General features: G+C 44.3%; 1 protein-coding gene across 1 annotated transcript; it reads left to right on the top strand.

Moving 5' to 3' along the window:
• The first annotated feature begins 1,093 nt into the window (after positions 1 to 1,093).
• On the top strand, positions 1,094 to 14,834 carry FGF3 (fibroblast growth factor 3). The gene is made up of 3 exons (XM_060275980.1): positions 1,094 to 1,373; positions 10,314 to 10,417; positions 14,502 to 14,834. Exons 1-3 carry the CDS (start codon positions 1,094 to 1,096, stop codon positions 14,832 to 14,834), a joined length of 717 nt encoding a protein of 238 aa, XP_060131963.1.
• Positions 14,835 to 19,941: the final 5,107 nt, after the last annotated feature.

Below are 19,941 nucleotides of genomic sequence, written 5' to 3'. Positions count from 1 at the left end.
CTCTTCACCCCCCCCCCCCCAATTCTTGAGCTGCTGTCCAAACCTCTTTTCTTATGCTTCCTTTTTCGTTTTAAACGTGTATTTGGACGCCTAGCCGTCCTTCCTTGTCAAGCATTGTGAGCCTGTGGGGATCAAGAAAAGCTGGTGCCCGACCCCAGGAGAGCGTTTCTCTCAAGGTAGACATTTTCAGATGCAAAAAAATCACTTTTTTAGTTAGGAGTAGAGGGGTTTTTTGGAGGGGGGGAGAGAGAGAGAGAGAGAGAGATAGGAAACCACCAGCCCCATCCCTCGTGTGGGTGGCTGGGTGGGTGTGAGGGGGCGATGCGGTGCTCTGCAAAAGGCCACCCGGGAGCGCGCGCCCTCGCGGCTGCACGCGGTGCTGCGAGCCTGTGCGCTCTCATCCTGGATGCGGTCTGGAAGCTCACCCGGGACTTGTCTCTTTTCCTCGCTTGCGCTATTATCAGATCAGTCTCCTGTGGTCCGGAGCGCCTTACCTTCGTACGAGCCGTCGATTAATGCGATGTTCCCCTAGCCTCTCTCCTGGCATTTCGGGACCCCCGTTTCCCTTCCTACCTCCCCTCCTCTCCCCTCCTTTTCCTCCCCCGCCTCTCTCTCTCTCTCTCTCTCTCTCTCTCTCTCTCTCTCTCTCTCTCTCTCTCTCTCTCTCTCTCTCTCTGTCATTCTGGAGCCCTGAAGGCTGCCCTGATCGCAGCACCGCCACTTAATCCAAACAGCTGGGCCTCTCCAGTTTGCTTTCCTCGACGACGTCTATTTACTTAAAGAGATCTAAAACCAATTAAGAAGGGGGAGAGGAGGAAGAGGGAGGGAGGAAGACGAGGAAACCGACCTGGATTGAAACAAACAAGCAAGCAAGCAAACAAACAAGCAAGCGAGCCAAGGAGCCCCCCTCTCGCCCGACGAAAGCCACAATCTAGCGGTCGCCTCGTCCATGCGTCCCGATTGGACCCGGCTCGCCGGTGGCTACCTAGGAGAGCTGCCTCGGCCGCTGCAGCACGGCGCTCTTCCCTGATGGGCCCATCGGGGCTGTGCTGTGCCCGGAGCTGAGCGCCGCTGCGGCCCCCGCCATGCCACAATGGTGACCGCCTGGCTCGTCCTGCTGAGCGCCTTGCAGGCGGCGCGGGGCTCCCCCGGGCCGCCGGCGGACGACGGGGCCCCCGTGGGGCCCCCATGCGCCCGGGGAGGGCCGTCGTGCGACCCGCGCTGGCGCAGAGACGCGGGCGGGCGCGGCGGCGTCTACGAGCATCTCGGCGGAGCGCCGCGGCGCAGGAAGCTCTACTGCGCCACCAAGTACCACCTCCAGATCCACGCCAACGGCAGGATCAACGGCACCTTGGAGAAGAACAGCGTCTTCAGTGAGTACCGTTTGGCCCCCTGCCCGCCCCACACCCGCTAGCCGAGCTCCCCGAGCCCCGACGTGGAAGCCACCCCCCCCCCCCCAAATCTGGCTCCCAAGTCGAGGCGCGTTCAGCCCCGACGACCGGGCCTCGCCGCCGCCTCTCGGCGATTCGACGGCTCCTCTTCGGCCACAGCTTTTCGGGTCCGGGTGACGGGACACCTGGAGAAACCCGCCCGATGAGCGGTCGAGAATTAAAGGCTGTCACTTAGAGGCATGCAAAAGGGATCAGGCGTGTGCGCTGAGAGGTTAGCCACGGAAAATTTCTCACCAAAGGTGAGATTTTTTTTAAAAAAAATCAGATCAAAGTGGGCGGTTTTAAAGCAGAGGTTGGACGGCCATCTGTTAGGGATTCTTTTGCGGCGATTCCTGCACTGCAAGGGGTTGGATTAGATGACTTTCAGGGTCCCTTCCAACTACACATTTGTCGAAATCCCCGTGCCCGTCCCGTCCTTTATGCAATCATGCCTTCGCTTTATTTGAGCCAGGGACTAAAATTTGAGCTCAAGACCCTGCTTGAGTCTTCAAGCACATTATTATTTTGGGGGTGGGTGGAGGGTGGAGCACGCTGAAAAAGAATAAATAAACATTCACACCTAGCTCCGGAAACATAGCATGTGTTGCCTTTTGCCAATTCAGCTTGAGCGAAAAGTAGGGGAGTAACAGTCCATATTGTACACAATGGGGAAAATGCAGGCATCCTCTGGCTTTCTCAGTTAAGCCTGGGAAATTTTAAGCAATGATTGGCAACCTGTACAGAGAGATGCTTCGGATAAAGGGTCTGCCCAGGGCAAGCGAGAACCATAAGGATATGACAACATATTTCTGACCATGTGCAAAGTATTTTCTGCTGGCCATTGGATAATCACCACCAGCTTCCAGATAAGGCAGTGGCTGAAAAGATGTGCATGATAGATGGTTGGCAGTGCTTGTCTTTGTAGGGATAAATTTTAGAAAGGTTATTTTACCCACCCACCCTCAAGCATCCAGCCCAGAAGACATCATAAATATAACCCTCAAAGGAACACAACAAGTAGGTTAAAGATCAATTTCATGGAAGATAAAGGCTGTCAGTGGCTACCAGCCTCAGTGGTTATACTCTGCCTCCATGGATGCAGGTCGTATGCTTCTGAAGTTCAGCTGCTGGAAGCCATGGGAGGTCCCACAGGCCCTTGGTTTGCCAGTGAGAACAGGATGCTGGGCTGGACAGGCAACTGGCTTGATCTGGCAGTTCTTCTTAAGTTATGTTCTTGTGCTTGTCAATCATCTTCCAGTGGCTACCACTGATGCAGGGGACTAATAAATGTATTAGTCTTTGAGGTGCCATGAGACATATTTGTTGGTTTTGCTGCAAAGAACGAAAGAAAGAAAGAAAGGGGGGGAGGGAGAGAGAGATATTGAGATTACCAACACTACCACTCTGGAAATTAAATCTGTTTCTGTGGCAAGTCTTAGTCTAAGAATTGTGGCTGTTTTGCTTCCATGTATTTAATTTTTAATGTTTTTCTTTGTTTTCTGCCTTGCACTTTACATATCAAATACTCTCTGCAGCCAAACATAAGACACAATGGGAAACAAACCTGTGTGTATGTGTGTGTGTGTGTGTGTGATATCACACCCACACCATCCATTTAAAACACTCTTATGACACCATAACCATCATTTCTTCCCTCAAAGAATCCTGGGAACTGTAGGAAGGGTGCTGGGAACTTCAGCTCTGCGACGGGTCTCCTAACAACTCTCACGCCCTTAACAGCCTACAGTTCCCAGGATTCTTTGGGTGGAATCCATGACTCTTTTAAGGGCTTTAATGGATGGTGTGGATGGAGAAAGGTTAATTCCATCATGACTAGGACCAGTGAGGCTGAGATCCTTTTTTTTTTTTGCCTCTGGATGATGCAAGTGGGGAATATATCGGTGATTATTTATTTATTTTGAAAGCAGCTTCTAAAATTACCCCCACACTCGGCTGTTCCTCTACCAGTTCAGACAGAAAGCAAAGGGCACAAAGGAAGGGGCTGCCAAGAATCCCCAGCAAAGGTCTTTTCAGGTTTGTCTCTCCCCAAAAGGAGAGAAGCGGGTGGGAGCCCAAAGGACTATCCTCTTCTTTCCCTTTTGTTCCTTCTCTTCCTGGAAATCTTTCCTGGACTTATCTTGTTCCTCTCCCCCTCACTCCTCCTCATCTCTCCAAATATACATCCCTGTGGGGAGGAGAATCAGTGCCAGGAGAAGCAAAGAAGCTCTCTGGGATTGACAAAGGTTAAGGATCCACTGGGGACTGCCCCTTAGTTTATCCATCTCCTAAGGTGTGAGTTCCCAGGACCAGCTTTCAAATCCCTCTTCCCTTTTATGACACCAGGTCAGATTGCAGCACTAATCCTGGAGAGGGAGGTGGGTGGTTTGTAAATAATGTGTCAAGATGACTTTCACACTTATGTCTGTTCATCTCAGCCTGTTTGTTTGGTTTCCCTTCCCCTCGTATTCACCTTGTTTGATTTGTCTTTGGAGAGTTAGGGCACATTTTCTGAATGGGCTGCGGACATGGTAGGATGGGCACATTTGCTTATCAAAGGCAGGCTGCCTGTGTTAAAGACTATCCTGTGCAAAAGGAGGAATGTTGCAGTCAGAAGTCAGGGCGCACTCAGACATGGACACCCATCACTCGGTGACGAGGGTGCAGGGGGGGGCATGCATAAGGGGGCATAATAGCTGTCATCTCAAGTAGTGCTTTCAGGCAGCACAGTAATGTTCAGCGGAAGCAGTTCAGCTACAACATATCCCATGAGGGATCAACAAGGGTGTGATCTGGCCAAAGCAAAGCACTCTAGCAACTCCTGCACATCAAAGGGACTTAGAAGAGCTGAGTTTTGGCTCGCTTTTGCCACACCTGACTATGTGCATCACATACCTGGATCATGGAATCATAGAAATGTAGAATTGGAAGTGAGCCCAATGGTCAACTCCTCCAACCCCCTGCAATGCAGGAATCTCAACTAAAGCATCCTTGACAGATGGCCATCCAACCTCTGCTTAAAGACTTCCAAGGAAGGAGAGTCCACCACTTTCCGAGAGAGTCCATTCCACTGTTGAGCTGTTGAGAAAAGTTCTTCCTGAACTTTAGTCGGAATCTCCTAACTTGAAGCCATTGGTTCGGGTCCCACCCTCTGAAGCAGGAGAAAACAAGCTTGTTCCCTCTTCCATGTGACAGCTCTTGAGATATTTGAAGATGGCTATCATACCGTATCTCCTGTCCTCTGCCATGACCAGCTTATATTCATTGTATAAAACTTTCATGAAGGTTCCTCAAGTCTCTGTGGAAAGAGGAAATATATTTCAATTAATGTCTTCTGGGCAGATATAAATGAAGCAGATTAAATGAAGCAGATTAAGCAGATAAGAATTAAACTCATTGAATTAAACTTGGTCAATTGTGTACAGCATAACCCCTCTATTCTACTGCAATGTCATAGAAAGTGTAGAAAGTGAATCTTTCAGTCCTAATCTCTTGCTTCAAGAGGTTTAATCTCAGGCATCTTCAGGTAGGGCTGGGAGTCCCTCCCACCTGAAACCCCGGAAGGCATAGCTGCCAAGTTATCCCCTTTTTAAAGGGATTTTCCCTTATGCTGAATAGGCTTCCTCGTGAGAAAAGGGAAAACTTGGCAGCTATGCCGGAAGGCTGCTTTCAACCAGTGCAGGCAGAACTGAACTAGATGGGCCAATGGTTTAATTTGGTTTAAAGCAGCCTCCCATCTTGACACATGCTTACCCAATCTTTTTTCCTTTGATCTCAAAGGAAAGGAAGATCGTTTCTTGAATGCTTTCTGTTCACCTGCACAGGGAAGAAGAGAAAATCTACTTATATGGGTAAATTTTCACATACATCCACTCAGTGGCACTCGTTCAAGTGACAGCTTGAATGTGTGAAACAGCCCTCACTGATTAAACATTTCAGACAGAGATTTAATAGCAAAATATTTTTCAGTGGTGGCAGTTTGCAGATGTAACTTAAAACCATCAAGTGATGCCATAGCACAATGGTGAATGTGCCAATTGTGGGATATTTAAAATGCAGTCAAGCCAACAATTTTGCTAGATAGGCACAGGATAGGAGCTGAAGCAAGTCCTGTAAACTTGCTAGAATGAACTCTATGAGAGACACTCCCACTGTGCCCTGACAGAAGGAGGGCATAGCTATATATTCTCCTACCTGCCTGGGCACATCCTCTTTCTCTCTTTCCACCTCTTTCTGCTCTGCCAGCAACGTGAGAACATCTGGTGGGTCTGAGCTCCAATGCTTGGACTGCATCTTAAACCGGACTTAAGTATGTCTTTGTAACTGAATTACCATTTTAAGCCTGCCTGAACAAAGCTGTGGTTATCTGTTACTCTTCAACGAGTATTCTGAGTGAGTAAATGTTATTTCTACCTTTTACAAGATTGCTTGTTTGATTATTGCTTTAAGGGGGGGGGGAATACAAGGAGAATACAGTCTGCTGGCAGCCAGTTTATGCCCGCATATTGTCAGCACATTACCCACCATTACATGTGACTTGGGTGAAAAGGATATATGCACAGAAGGAGCAGTACCGTATTTAAAATATGCCTTACTTCCTCTTCATTGCCATAGAAATCCCAAGCCAAACCAAAGCAGGTTACATTCAAATCAAATGCACGATGCATATTAAAACAAACCAGGCAGGAAGAAAATTAGTTCATCCATCTATCTATATCTATCTATCTATCTATCTATCTATCTATCTATCTATCATCTATCTATCATCTATCTATCTATCTATCTATCTATCTATCTATCTATCTCTATCTACATAATGAAAAATGATTCAGGAGTCCTCACAGAAAAGCCTGGACAAATAAATAGGTATTTATCTGGAACTAAAAAGAGTTTCCTCTAGCCATAACTGAGAAAGGAGGGAATTCTATAAATGGGGTGCCAGTACCACGAAGGCCCTGTCTCTCGATCAGGGATCTGTGTACTGAGCTGTATATAGCTTTATATATAGAGAGAGAGAGAGCTTGAACTTAGCTCAGCAGTGTATAGGTAGCTAGTGAAATTCTTTTAGAACTGGTGTAATATGCTCACAGTAGACAGCCCCACACAGCAGCCTAGCTGTGGCATTTTGTGGTACCCGCAGCTTCTGAACTAACCTTAAAGGCATAGAGCTCATTATAGTAATTCAGAGGTGGGGAGCTGGAGTGAGCTGGTGGGCTAGAACCTTAAAACACACTGCAATGAACAACTTTGTTGGCCCCCTGGTAACAGCAACCTCCTTTGAAGGTGCGTCTTTAGTGCCAATCACCTGTTTGGTGCTGGAAGTGCACCTTCAAAGAGGATCCCTGTAACTATTGATCAGCTGGCCATCAGTTACTTTGAAGTCTCAGTAGCAGAGGAAATACTCCTAAAAATGGAACATTTTTAAAGGGTCCATGAAGCCCCAACAATCTCTTGAATGGGTTTCAACAGAAAGCATGGCTTGAAAGTGCCTTGCAACTGTACAATGCTCAGCTGTAAATCCCTGTTTGGCCCAGCCGTGACTTTATTACAGGGCAGGTGACTGGCTTGGCCAAAACAGCCAGATCAAGCCCATAGGCAGGTTTCTCATTTCTGCAGTCATCCAATGATATCCACACTTTGAGTCTGGACTCCTTTTAATATTCATGTTGTTTAGTCGTTTAGTCGTGTCCGACTCTTCGTGACCCCATGGACCATAATATTCATATCATTGTTTAAATTTATTAGTATCATTTTCTTGCCGCAGGCAGCTCAAAGAAACTTTACAAAAAGCTAACAAAACAAAAACAAGAAATCCATACATTCATAAAGACCAAGAAAAAAAATACATTAAAAATATCCATACAGGATGAAAGCCCACCTAGAAGCTGAAAGCCTGCATAAAAGGTTACGGACAGAGAAGGCTACCCTGGTTCAGAAATCCACTTGCAACATGGACATGTCTGGATGGAGCTGCATGATATTGGCAGCATGGAAAGTGCTCCGTTCTCCCTGCCCTGTCTAGGCATGGTCCCTCTTCACATTATTAATACAGTGGTACCTCGGTTTAAGAACAGCCCTGTTTCCATTCTGTCTACGAATGGAAGTCGAATGGTGGAAAGGCACCGGCGATGGGGGGGCCTCATTAGGGAAAGTGTGCCTCGGTTTAAGAACAGACTTCTGGAAAGGACTAAGTTCATAAACCGAGGTACCACTGTATAGGAATGGGGCTATAGCCAGAATCCTGTTCTATGTAATGACATTGCAGGTGGAGACTGGGAGAAGGTGTGGACTGAGGCGATTCCTGCCCTGACATGCCCCCATTGCTACCACTCTCCAGTTCTTCCACTAGCAGAGTTGCATCAGTGGTGGGGATTTGCCAGCATATCTCTGCTTTGCCAGTCCATCCCCGAAGTTACATCAGTGATGTTTTTCTATGATCTGCCAGTGCAGAGGACTTACACCAAGTCTTGAGGCTTCTCTGCCAGTATAGGATGATGCTCTGAGCGATGTACATGCATGCAGGTGAACTGCCTATAAGACAGTTTCAATACAAAAGAGAGTACAAAATAGCTCCACCATCCTTCCTGTGAAGGAAAAGGGAGTATCTTTTCAAAAACTGTTAAAAGACTTTAACTGGGTTGAAGCAGGAACAATTTCTTAGGACATGCGATACCAAATTCAGTATTGAAAGCAACAGGCTTTTAAACTACTGGTGCTATAATCTGAAATGAAAATAATAAATCTCTGGGTGAATGATGTTGATTATTCTGACAGCATCTCCCAAGTGCCCCGCTTTCCTATCTGTTGGGTCTCCGCACATATAACATTTTTTCAGCGTACATATAAAATCTGTTTCCCACCCCACTCTGTGGAATGTCTAAAACCATAATGTGACTTTCTTGAATGTGATGGACAAGTGTTTGAAAGCGTGTTGTTTTTACATGTCGTGTTTTCTACTGTTTATTGCACAATGCTTTGTGAGTCTTGGGCTTTAAATGCAGAATGCATTTAAAACACTCACGGAAGCAAGCAGGCAAATACGTGTCACATGGCTACTCTGCTCAGAGAGCCAGGCTCGCTTGCACACTCTCTTTTGGATGTTAACATAGTGGGAAACACAACTTGGTTGCTCTTTAATGTGTGAAGCAGTCCGGGATACATGCATACCTTTGGCTTTCTCGTTGTTTCACTTGTCTGGGCGATGAGACCCTTTCCTTTGATGGTCTGAAATAGTTCCACTCTTTGAATGTGGCTTAGACTGCCACATTGTCCTTCCCTGCAAGGGCTGCACTGACTTTCTAAATGACAGACTCCATTCATGGTTCCATACATGGCTTCTAAGATGCTTCAGCCTCTCGTCTGAACTCCATTTTGCCCTCTGGAGATCTCAGCCGAAGCATTGTCCCAAAATGGGCAGCTTTGTGGTTTGCTTCAGTAAGTCAAGCACCCTTGTGTCCCCTAAGAAAGGCATTAAAGGGGATTTAAACTTTTTATAGACATATAGGATTAGGTGGCCCTCTAGTTCAATGTCAGATCTTTCTTTTTCTGAGGCAGTTCAGTCTCAATCAAACAGCTGGGGATTTACTAGCAAGAGTTTGCTTCAAACAATTCCCATGCTTTTATTTTTCTTCCCCTTCCCCTTTTCTTTTCAATACAAAAGGGTGTGCTTATGAACTAAGTCGTGAATGCAGGTATCTTGTGAGATGGTGTTCTTAAACAGGATGTTTCCCAGATGGAAGTAGCATTTGGGCAATTTAATATTAACAGCTGAAGACACGGCCCATTCCCTGGGAGACCCAGGTTTGCAATTCTTGCCCAGTTCTAGATTCAGTCCATAGCCTTGGACAAGTGCCTCTCTGCATCATTTCCCCCCCCCCACTTCTGTGGGAATTGTAATAATCAACTTCATCAACTTATCGGGAGGGTGAACGGAACCAGAGCTCCTGACGCCAGTGTGATTCAGTGGTTAGAGTGTTGGACTGGGACCTGGCAGACCAGGGTTCAAATCCTCTCTCACCTATGAAGCTCACTGGGTGGCAATGGGCCAGCCATCTGCTCTCAGCCTAACTTACTTCACAAGGTTGTTGTGAGGATAATATGGGGGGGGGGACTGTGTATGCCACCTTGAGCTCCTTGAAGGAAAGATGGGATGCAAATGAAATAAATAACTGAAATGGGGGGAAATTGTTTTGCAGAGCAACGTGTCAATTATGAACACAATTAAGTGGAAGATGCAGAGATCTCTGGGGTGCCTCGTCCATCACAGTGTTAGGTTTCATATTTGCAATACGGTGACCCCCAGAGCTTCTGGGTATGAGTGCCTGGCAGCACAGATCTGAGACAAGTATGTTGTCCCGGTGACAACAAGTGGTTTTACCTGCAGGTAAACATGGGAGGTTTATGATGTGAAAGTGCTACAAAATTTGTTGTTAATGATGATGATGATGATGATGATGATGATGATGATGATGATAATTTATTATTTATACCCCGCCCATCTGGCTGGGTTTCCCCAGCCACTCTGGGCGGCTTGCAACAGAAAAATGAAATAAAATAATCTATTAAACGTTAAAAGCCTCCCTAAACAGGGCTGCCTTCAGATGTCTTCTAAAAATCTGGTAGCTGTTTTTCTCTTTGACATCTGATGGGAGGGCGTTCCACAGGGCGGGCGCCACCACTGAGAAGGCCCTCTGCCTGGTTCCCTGCAACTTGGCTTCTCGCAACGAGGGAACCGCCAGAAGGCCCTCGGTACTGGACCTCAGTGTCCGGGCAGAACGACGGGGGTGGAGATGCTCCTTCAGGTATACTGGACTGAGGCCATCATGATGATAGTTCATTGTGCATAATTGTATATCATTAATCAAAAGCCTTCCTTTTCTGTTTTAGGCATCCTCGAGATTACTGCAGTGGACGTTGGAATTGTTGCCATCAAAGGCTGTTTCTCCGGCAGATACCTGGCCATGAACAAAAGAGGCAGACTTTATGCTTCCGTGAGTGCTATTTACAACAGAAGCATCTTAACTATGGCAAAGAAGCTGAAGTATCCTACACTGCAGTGCCAGTCATTTTCAATGGGGATTTAAATACCATTGTAGGCCAAAGGATGCAAATACTGGTGTCTATGTACAAACGTTTATAGAGAACAGAAATATGTCCTTTGGTTTTAATGTGGGGATTAAGTAGCCAATGCTTGGAGGCCTCTAGATAAACTATTATGGTAAGCGCCAGGCATGCTAGTTTTCCTTTCATGTGTGCTGCTGATCAGCCAAGGAAGGAGGGAGGGAGGGAGGGAGGGAGGGAGAGAGAGAGAGAGAGAGAGAGGGAGAGAGAAGGATTTATAACTACATACGGTAAATTTACATGTCAAGATATCCTTTAGAGACTGTAAGTAACTCACTCAGGTGAATAAGTGTAAAGAGGTAAGGAAGTCTACAATTCACATTGTGATTAGGAAGGTTTCTCAAAAGAAATATCTCCTGGGGGTGTCAATGGGAGTCCCATTTACACAACTCTATGAATGGGCTCCCAGTGTGAGTAAAGTAATTTAAGTTGGGATCTAACACAGCAGAGAGGTGCAGCACCAAAGCTGCTAACAGAGGAAAGAATGTGTGAATGAAACGAAGTTTTCCTCCAACACTTTCCAATTACCCTTCTGTACTTTGATCTGACTTCCTGGTGTAAATATATGGTAGGATACTTTACAATGAGAATTTGAGAGATACTGCACTGCCAGATAAGGAAGGCTGAAGAAGGGTTTTAATACACATTTATTATGCATATTATTTAATGGAACCCAGTGCAATGTTGTGTGTGTGTGTGTGTGTGTGTGTGTGTGTGTGTGTGTAAAAGAGAGAGAGAGAGAGAGAGAGAGAGAGAGAGAGAGAGAGAGAGAGAGAGAGAGAGAGAACTGAGAGAGAGAACTGAGAGAAAAGTAAGAGAAACGCATTGATCTGTAGTGTTAAGATGAGGGAACGATCCCATCTTCCCTCTCAATAACCCACGTTCAACATGTGGCTGAGAGATGTTAGGTGACTCCTCACAGAGCTGCCACTCTCAGCACCCTTACCAAACCATCATTCCCAGGGTTCTTTGGGGAAAGCCATGACAGTTAAAGTACTATACCACTTTTAAAGAGTGCTTTAAAAGTATGGCATGGATGTCAGTTGGCTGCATTAGTTAATTAATTACTGGATTCCAGGGTGAGCCAACTCCCCCCCCCTCAAAAAAAACCCCTCAGAATGGAGCATGTGAGTTTCCCAAGTATTTTCCCAAGCATTAGGGATTCTTGTGCTCTAGATCAAGGGGCTCCTAAACTACCCTTTGGACCCCTAGTGGTCCATCAGTTTTGTTTCAGTGTCTGTAAAAATACAATTTTTAAAAAATCATACAGCATCTAGGACAGCGCATTAAAATTGCTACAACAGACCAACAAATCATTGAGTGGTCGCTCAATAATTTTCAAATGGTTCATGGGAAGAATTGTTTGGGAACCACTGCTCTAGATATTAGAATCAGTGGGTGAACTACCTAGAGCAGCAGCTGGTCAATTGCTGGAGGCCAAACTGCATCTGTGAGGACAAATTTTAATTAGTCAGGCTGAGAGAAGATAGCTTTCCTCATAAGAGCAAATGGCAGGCCTTTTTTTGGGGGGGGGGTAACTTAGGCATCTTTAAATATCTCCAAATGCATACACACAATATGTTGTTGTTTAGTCATTTAGCCGTGTCCGACTCTTCATGACCTCATGGACCAGAGCACGCCAGGCACTCCTGTCTTCCACTGCCTCCCGCAGTTTGGTCAGACTCATGTTCGTAGCTTCGAGAACACTGTCCAACCATCTCGTCCTCTGTCGTCCCCTTCTCCTAGTGCCCTCCATCTTTCCCAACATCAGGGTCTTTCCCAGGGAATATAAATATATAAATCAATGCAATTCAGTGATTATAAATTTATACAAGTCATTGATTAATGATACATTGACTAAATAATTATTTAGGTCAACAGTCGCAATTAAAATTCTACCTATTTTTGTTAATTTTTCATTTGCCATTTCCACCTGCAACTTTCTTTTCTTTTAAAATAATTTTTATTGGATTTTATAGACAGGAAAAAAAAGGTAAAAAAAACATGGAAAAATACAAAATACAAAAAAGGAAAAATATAAGGCAGTTTCAACAAATCTTATTCCCCAAAATTCTTCACATATCAGTCACAATAAAATAGAAAAACAAAAAACAAAAAAACAAAACAAAAATAAGAGTAAAGATAAAAATTCAACTTTATAACTTCAAATCTAAACATTTCGGACTTCCTCATTCCCCCTTCCTGAGTTCTAAATATTACGCTAACTCTTGCAGTTCCCAATTCTAAAATCACATTCTTTTTTCTAAGTTATAACTTCTTTATTACTAATAAACCTTCACACTTCACATTACTATTATTTAACTACTAATCTCTACCCTTTACCCAAAAATATTCCACCTGCAACTTTCTATCAGCAATAGGTATTTTTCAGCACTTACCCTTCAACTTGGAGGACCACAAAAATTGTGACCCACCAAGCCAAACACAATCCACTTTTCATAAAGAGATATGCCATATTTAGGGGTGTTCTTTTATACAGTTCTTTTATATATGAGGAGTTGTCCACAACTCTGGTATATCTCCATAGACCTCTAACTTGTTAGGTAGCTTTTCCTAATAACTATAACTGTAGTTAGCTGAAAACAGAGGCAAAAATGTCTGGTCTCCTCATATCTGTGCAAACGGGGGAGAAGGCATGGAGCAGTGTGTGAGCCCAGGCCATGCCCAGCCTTGTTCCCATAATGGCAAAGTATGGTTTAGCATTATGTCTGAATGCAGCCACTCAGGCTTCATTTTGTCTTCTGACACTGTTGCCTTCCTTGCTACGTTGTGTTTTAATGTTGTAACCCATCTTGGGACCTTAGCTTGAAGAGCAGATAAACAACAACAACAACAACAACAACAAGGCAACTTGTTTGCCTATAGAAAACCATTATATAAAATAATTGCAATTGCTTCATTAAACTTCTCTTTATTAGTGCTTTTCTCATGCATTATCCTTGTGAGATTTGCAGCCTTGGATTCACAGCTGGGGTCTACCCGGGGGTCCCTGATGTAGTACAATTGAAGAATGGACCTATTGACTCCCTCTGCTGGGCTAACTGATAATTCCCTTCTTGTAGCCTTTTCAATCACAATGCTAGGAGAGTAGCCAGTGGCTGTGCTCCCAGTTGCAGGGGAATTAGAGCTCTGAGCATCAAAAGTAAAATATGTGGAGAGCTACAAAACAGGTGAAGGAAACTATGGAAAATGGGCATACCCTACAAACAGTTAGTCAGTGGACTATTGAACTGGACATCTCTACAAGTGCTGATTTTGCTGGAATTTAAGCATGTCTAATATTCTCCACAGTGGGTGGCACTGTGGTCTAAACCACTGAGCCTAGGGCTTGCCGATCAGAAGGTCGGCAGTTCGAATCCCTGCAACGGGGTGAGCTTCCATTGTTCAGTCCCAGCTCCTGCCCACCTAGCAGTTCGAAAGCACATCAAAGTGCAAGTAGATAAATAGGTACCTCTCTGGCAGGAAGGTAAACGGTGTTTCCATGTGTTGCTCTGGTTCGCCAGAAGTGGCTTAGTCTTGCTGGCCACATGTCCTGGAAGCTGTCTGCAGACAAACGCTGGCTCCCTCGGCCACTAAAGCGAGATGAGCGCACAACCCCAGAGTCGTCCGCGACTGGACCTAATGGCCAGGGGTACCTTTACCTTTAATATTCTCCAGAGCAGAGGTAGAGAAGTTCAGCCTCAGGTCCACATTACTTCATGGGCAACCTTTTGGGGTCACATGCTAGAGCCCTTAGTTTTGCTTAAATTGTACGAACAGTTTTCAAATTGATTCTGCATGCATACAGAGTTTTTGATCCCTGGAGGCCCCGACTCGAACCCTCTTTTATGTGCCACTGTTAGCTTGCATGAAGACAGCTACATTTGATCTGAAATAGCCATTAGTTCTTCATTTGGATTTCTGGAACTGATGGTTCTCCTCATTACATTACAGGAAACCTACAATGCTGAGTGTGAGTTTGTGGAAAGGATTCACGAGCTAGGCTATAATACGTATGCATCCCGCATATACCGGACTGTGCCCAATGGAGCCAGCGGTAGGCGCAAAGCTAGTGCTGAGAGACTCTGGTATGTCTCCATCAATGGGAAAGGACGACCCAGAAGAAGCTTCAAAACCCGTCGGACCCAGAAATCTTCTCTCTTTTTGCCGCGGGTGTTGGATAACAAAGACCATGATATGGTCCGACTATTCCATACAAATGCTAAGTACAGAGAGAGCCTGCTAAAGCCTCCAAGCAAGAACCAGAGGAGACGCAGAGGACACTAAGGGATGCTCTGTGGGGAGGGCAAAGGATGGAGAACCAAGAAGACAAGTCAGTGTTCATAGTGCTACTAAATAACTAACACATATGCCTGCGTGATCAATGTGGACTCAGAAAGCAATGTTACGCTGCATGTATATATTTTACCAGTTGTCTCACCAAACATACTTGCTAATAGGTGTTTTAGACTTATAATCCATTGTTAAGGGCATATGATATAATAAATCACAGCATGTCCACGTGTAAATTAGATGGATGCAACGATTTTCATTGTTTGTCTTTGACTATTCTTTCTCAGTTGCTTTTGCAGTAAGTATCACCATTTTGTTAAATTAAGAATATTTAAACAAAGTCATCTCCATTCCTCCTTAGGGTTGTCATCTGTTCAGAAAAAACTTACTCTGATGGAAATCAAATTAGTTTTAATCAATTACATTTGTATACATTTGCTTATGACAAAACAATAGTTGAAGAAACCCTTCCTTCCTTCCTTCCTTCCTTCCTTCCTTCCTTCCTTCCTTCCTTCCTTCCTCCCATCACTTGAACCTAGTTCCCACTGAAATTATGGGATGGCAGACTTGTCCCATTGATTTCAATGAGACTTCGGGTCAACTAACGTTACATCTTTACATCTGAATCCAGCCCAGTGTTTTTAGATGGTGCATGTATATGTCACAGCAAGCACCACCTTAGAGGAGGCATAAACGTGCAGTTTTATATTTAAAAAATAATTAGCTTTGCAAAAAGGAGTATTACCCAGTTAATTTGGGATACCTTTTGAGTTGATTAAAAAAAATCATACAGTGCAATTCTGTATGTGCATACTCAGAAGTAAGTCCTATTGAATTCAATGGAGTTTACTCTCAGATATGTGGGTATTCAAAACAGGTTGCTAAATGCTATAACAGCCTCTCTGCTTTGACGTGGAACTATGTTAAATCACTTCATTGAAAGAGAAGAGCAAAGTTCAAATATCATCTCACACAACATTACAAAGTACATTGGAGCCTTTCTGAAATGGTGTTTGTGCCACTTTGTTAACATATTCAATGTGAGATAGAATGTGGGATGAGATCAAATGCAATACTGACCAGTGGCCACTACAGGATTTTTCTTTTCTTTATAAACCCAAACTAATTTCAGAGTCTTGTGTGTAATTTTATTTAGGTTCATATCAGCAAGGAGGTCAAAAGAGTTTTGGTACCTTAAATACTCAGTTATTGTTGTATGCCTTTTCCTAGGCAAGAGCTTGTTTCATTTGATGTAAATAATATTTTTTAAAAAAACTTATTTTGATTATCAGCAATGCTAAGCTGGTTCTTTCTGTTTTTCTCTCTCTCTAGCCGGGATCACATGTCGTGTTAAGCCAGAGTAGAGGGGAAAGGTTTGTAGGGGACACAGCACTTGGCTGGAGATCTGGATCATCTGATCTGATGCAAGGGTAGAGAACCACTTTAGCTCAGTGGGCCAGATCTTTATCTCCTCCCACCCCACAGGCCAACTTTGACAGCAGGGCTGCCCACATGTCAAACATCTGACATCATGACGACTGATAGGTGCACCGAGCAGGACTCACTTCTCCGCTCATCAGTAGGGATTCAGTCCTGCTCCCTGAAGGTATGTTGATAGGATTCAACTTTAAGGTGAAAGGAGAAGTTTCCTATCTGTCAGGGACAAGGATGAAGGCTGCAATCATATACACCACACATACATTCAAAGCACATGACTTCACTCAAAGAATCCTGGGAACTGTAGTTGTTAAGGGCTGGGAATGGTAGCTCTGTGATGGGTAAACTACAGTTCCCAGGATTCTTTGGGGGAAGTCACGTGCTTTAAATGTGTTCTTATATAAGTGTGCAAGTACAAGGGGAACAGGGGATTCTGCACCTTAGTGGCATATAATTTCAGCAGCTGTAACTTCTCTTCTGCATTCTGTACTGTCGGCTGCACTCCAGGCGCTGGTTTTGTTTGAAAACCCCGGCTTAGGGATCTTTCTCCCTATGTCTGGATTAGTATATGGCAACCCACAGCCCCAGCCTTACCCTGATGCCACATGAGGGAACATTGCACTTTGTTGGATGCAAAGGCTAAGGTCAGAGCTGTCGTGGTTGACAAAATAGACAGGTCTTGCACTATTCAGGCCAAACCGATCATTTCGCAATCATATCAGAAAGTGGAGAAATCACAGGGCCTGAAAGCTATACTGATTTTCAGAGATAAATTTAAGGATCTCATAGCTACCTGAACTCTCTTGACTGCTGGGCTTGAGAAACAAGCAGCCCTGTAATGTGTCGTTCCAGAGAAATATGACCATAACAAACTGAATTGGCTTTAAGAAGGATGCAATTTTATGCTTTCCATTCTACCTATCCATTTCCTCTTCCTTTCTTCTTCTTTTTTCTTTTCATTTCCCACTAGTAAAACCCTTTCTATATAGAAATAAGTATTAGATGCTTAAGACATCCTCCCCTCTTTGAAAGAAAGAAAAGCTATTTTAAATAGGCCTTTGAAGATTTCGGCAAAGCTCAAGTTCAAATGTCTCCTGTTTCCTTTTGGAAGATCTGAAGGATTTGGGAAGGTGAACAAGCAAAGCTATAATTAAACAGTTGATGGTAACCATCCCCTCCTGGTTAGCATTCTCAAGCCACCTCCAAATATAGACTGCAAAAGAAAACTTCATCCCATTTTAGGCTTGCAATAGTTCAGATGCCTCAATGGCAGAGCAGAAAGAAAGGCCTTCTGAAAAGCTAGGGGAATACACAGAAAGTAGTAGTAGTAGTAGTAGTAGTAGTAATAATAATAATAATAATAATAATAATAATAGCGTGCCCTTCCCCTCACACAGAAAATCTCCCAGTGTTCGCGTGGGACAACTGAGAAACACATTTGGATAATGGCTGGGTTGCGAGGGCGCCCTCTGCAGGATTTAAGAAAGATACCTACTCCTGACCAATCCCCTGCCCTCCGCTGTGATCGACACTCACAGGGTGCTAAATCTGCCACTTGGGGAGGTTGCTGGCGCCAGCAACCCACGCTATGCCACTGTCTGGGAGTACACAGAATTATATCAGACATACTTCTGAGTAGGCATGGTTAGGATTGCACTGTAAGTTTTTGTGAAAACTGAATTTTTAAAAATTGGTTGGAAGGGTTGACTCATGAGAAAGATTAGGGAGGTGTGTGTGTGTGGGGGGGGGGTGCACACCATGGATTGAAATGTTTTGATGTGGGCAGTTTGTGCACAGATATGTTTACGTCTTCTTCCTTGCCTCTGTGTTTATATCCATCCTCCTTACATAAAATGTTTTAGAAAGATAGGTAATAAATGCTACTATAAAAAATAACAACAACACAATCCTGTACATTTCTACTCAGAAGTAAACTCCATGTGTATATAAGCATACACATACATCAAAATGATTTTATTTCTAAAAAAAAAGGTCTTACAGATAATAATCCAAGAAACATTAGAACATGAACATCCATAAATGTCTTTAAAAGAGCTTTTGTTGTTGCTTTGGAGAGCATTTTCCTTTAAAAGTGGCATAATGTTATTTTAAATTAAATAAGTAAAAATCAAATAAAGATTTAATGCCATTACAAGAACAGAATACTCAAGCTCACAACTCTGCTAAATCTCTTGTACTATGCAACAGGGAAGGTGTAATTATGCACTGTGGGATAAATTCAAAGAAATGCTGAGACTGTTTCAAAGGATGGGCCATGTGAGAGAATAATGAGTTGCCTTGCTTTTCAAAAGAAACTCCGGGCACATCTATAGGGCATACAAACTGGAACAGACCTCCCTCAAGGCATGGTGGTAGTGGGATTGTATGCTCTGATTGTAAAGGCCCCTATGGATGAGTTTTCTTGGAAAAACAGGCCGTGACCAACCAGGGTCCAGGCCAAGCTTGCGTCAATGTTTTGCATTCAACAGCGATTAGCCTCTCCACCCTAGAAGCTGATCTTACAAATAAGTCAGCATTGTGCATGGAATGGAGGCCGTTTAAACAGCGACCCTCTTCCATGCTCCCACTGTCATAATTCAGTTGCATTCCAGCTGGAAAAGCAACGACAGCTATGAACACGGTACAAGTGATTTCTGTTAAGCGGCTATTCAGCATTCCCATTGCAGAAATCATCTTTATGTTTAAATAACCTATTTGGATTCTTTTTCCATGAAAATAATCACCTATTTGGATTCTGTTTCCATGGGGAAAAAATCCATGTGCATAGCTAAATCCGTCTCTATGAATTTCTAATTTGATGTGCAGCATTTTATTTTTTGTAAGAGAGTAGTCAAACATGCAGATTTCACAAGGGTCTGAATAGTTTGTTGAAACTGTATCACACGATTCTGGTGCTTGTGTAGATCAGCTGTAAATCAGGCAATGGACAGAGGAATTACTTAATGCAAAAAGATGGCCTCTGTTGGACTCCGCAACTTCCATCAGCCACAGCCACATCTACTGTGGCCATTGGCCCAGGATGGGAATTGTAATCTAGCAGGGGAGGTTCCCCATTTCTGGTTCAATGAATAGGTGAATTGCCATGGATGTTCCAAAATGCCTTAATAGCAGGGGATTTGTTTGTGCAGGAGAATTCATTTGTGCTCTGCATTGTTTGCAGGAGCACACTTGCCATCATTGGACATGGGTCTGCTATTACAATGGCCTGAGTTGCTTACATGCAGTTGGAAGGGTGGTAGCTGCATCTGGGAATGGCCAATCCAGCGTAGACATCGCTGAGACTGAAGTGCAAGCATGCTGGGAATGTGAGCTTGGGAGAGCACATCTTTTGTTTGAGACTCTGTCCCAAAATCTTGTCATGCCCCAAATCTTGCTGACGCGGCACATATGAAAGGCAATGAGGCGTCATACCTGACGGTTCTAAGTTGCCCACAACTCACCTCCATAAAGCAGCATGCTCAACGCACAAGCCTGGTAGACCTTCATCTTGGTATTGGTCATTAGCATCACATTCTTTCATACCCTTTTGGAGAGGTGAGCCATTGCTGTAACTCGCCTTACCAATGGCATCAATGGAAAGGTTGCCAGTTATGGTGGAACCCAGGTAGACAAAATCGTCTAACACCTCAAGTGTGTGGTCACC

This window comes from Zootoca vivipara, chromosome 1 (assembly GCF_965207765.1).
Source record: "Zootoca vivipara chromosome 1, rZooViv2.hap1.1, whole genome shotgun sequence".
NCBI lineage: Eukaryota > Metazoa > Chordata > Lepidosauria > Squamata > Lacertidae > Zootoca > Zootoca vivipara.
The sequence above is the reverse complement of the archived record's forward strand: the minus strand, read 5'-3'. Positions and strand labels throughout refer to the sequence as shown.

What these genes read in the sequence shown, in the direction of transcription:
- FGF3 (XM_060275980.1), top strand. Translation starts at nt 1,094, where the DNA reads ATGGTGACCGCCTGGCTCGTCCTGCTGAGCGCCTTGCAGGCGGCGCGG. An exon ending in GGAGAAGAACAGCGTCTTCA is followed by an intron (nt 1,374 to 10,313) that starts GTGAGTACCGTT and finishes TTTCTGTTTTAG; the next exon opens with GCATCCTCGAGATTACTGCA. An exon ending in GAGGCAGACTTTATGCTTCC is followed by an intron (nt 10,418 to 14,501) that starts GTGAGTGCTATT and finishes ATTACATTACAG; the next exon opens with GAAACCTACAATGCTGAGTG.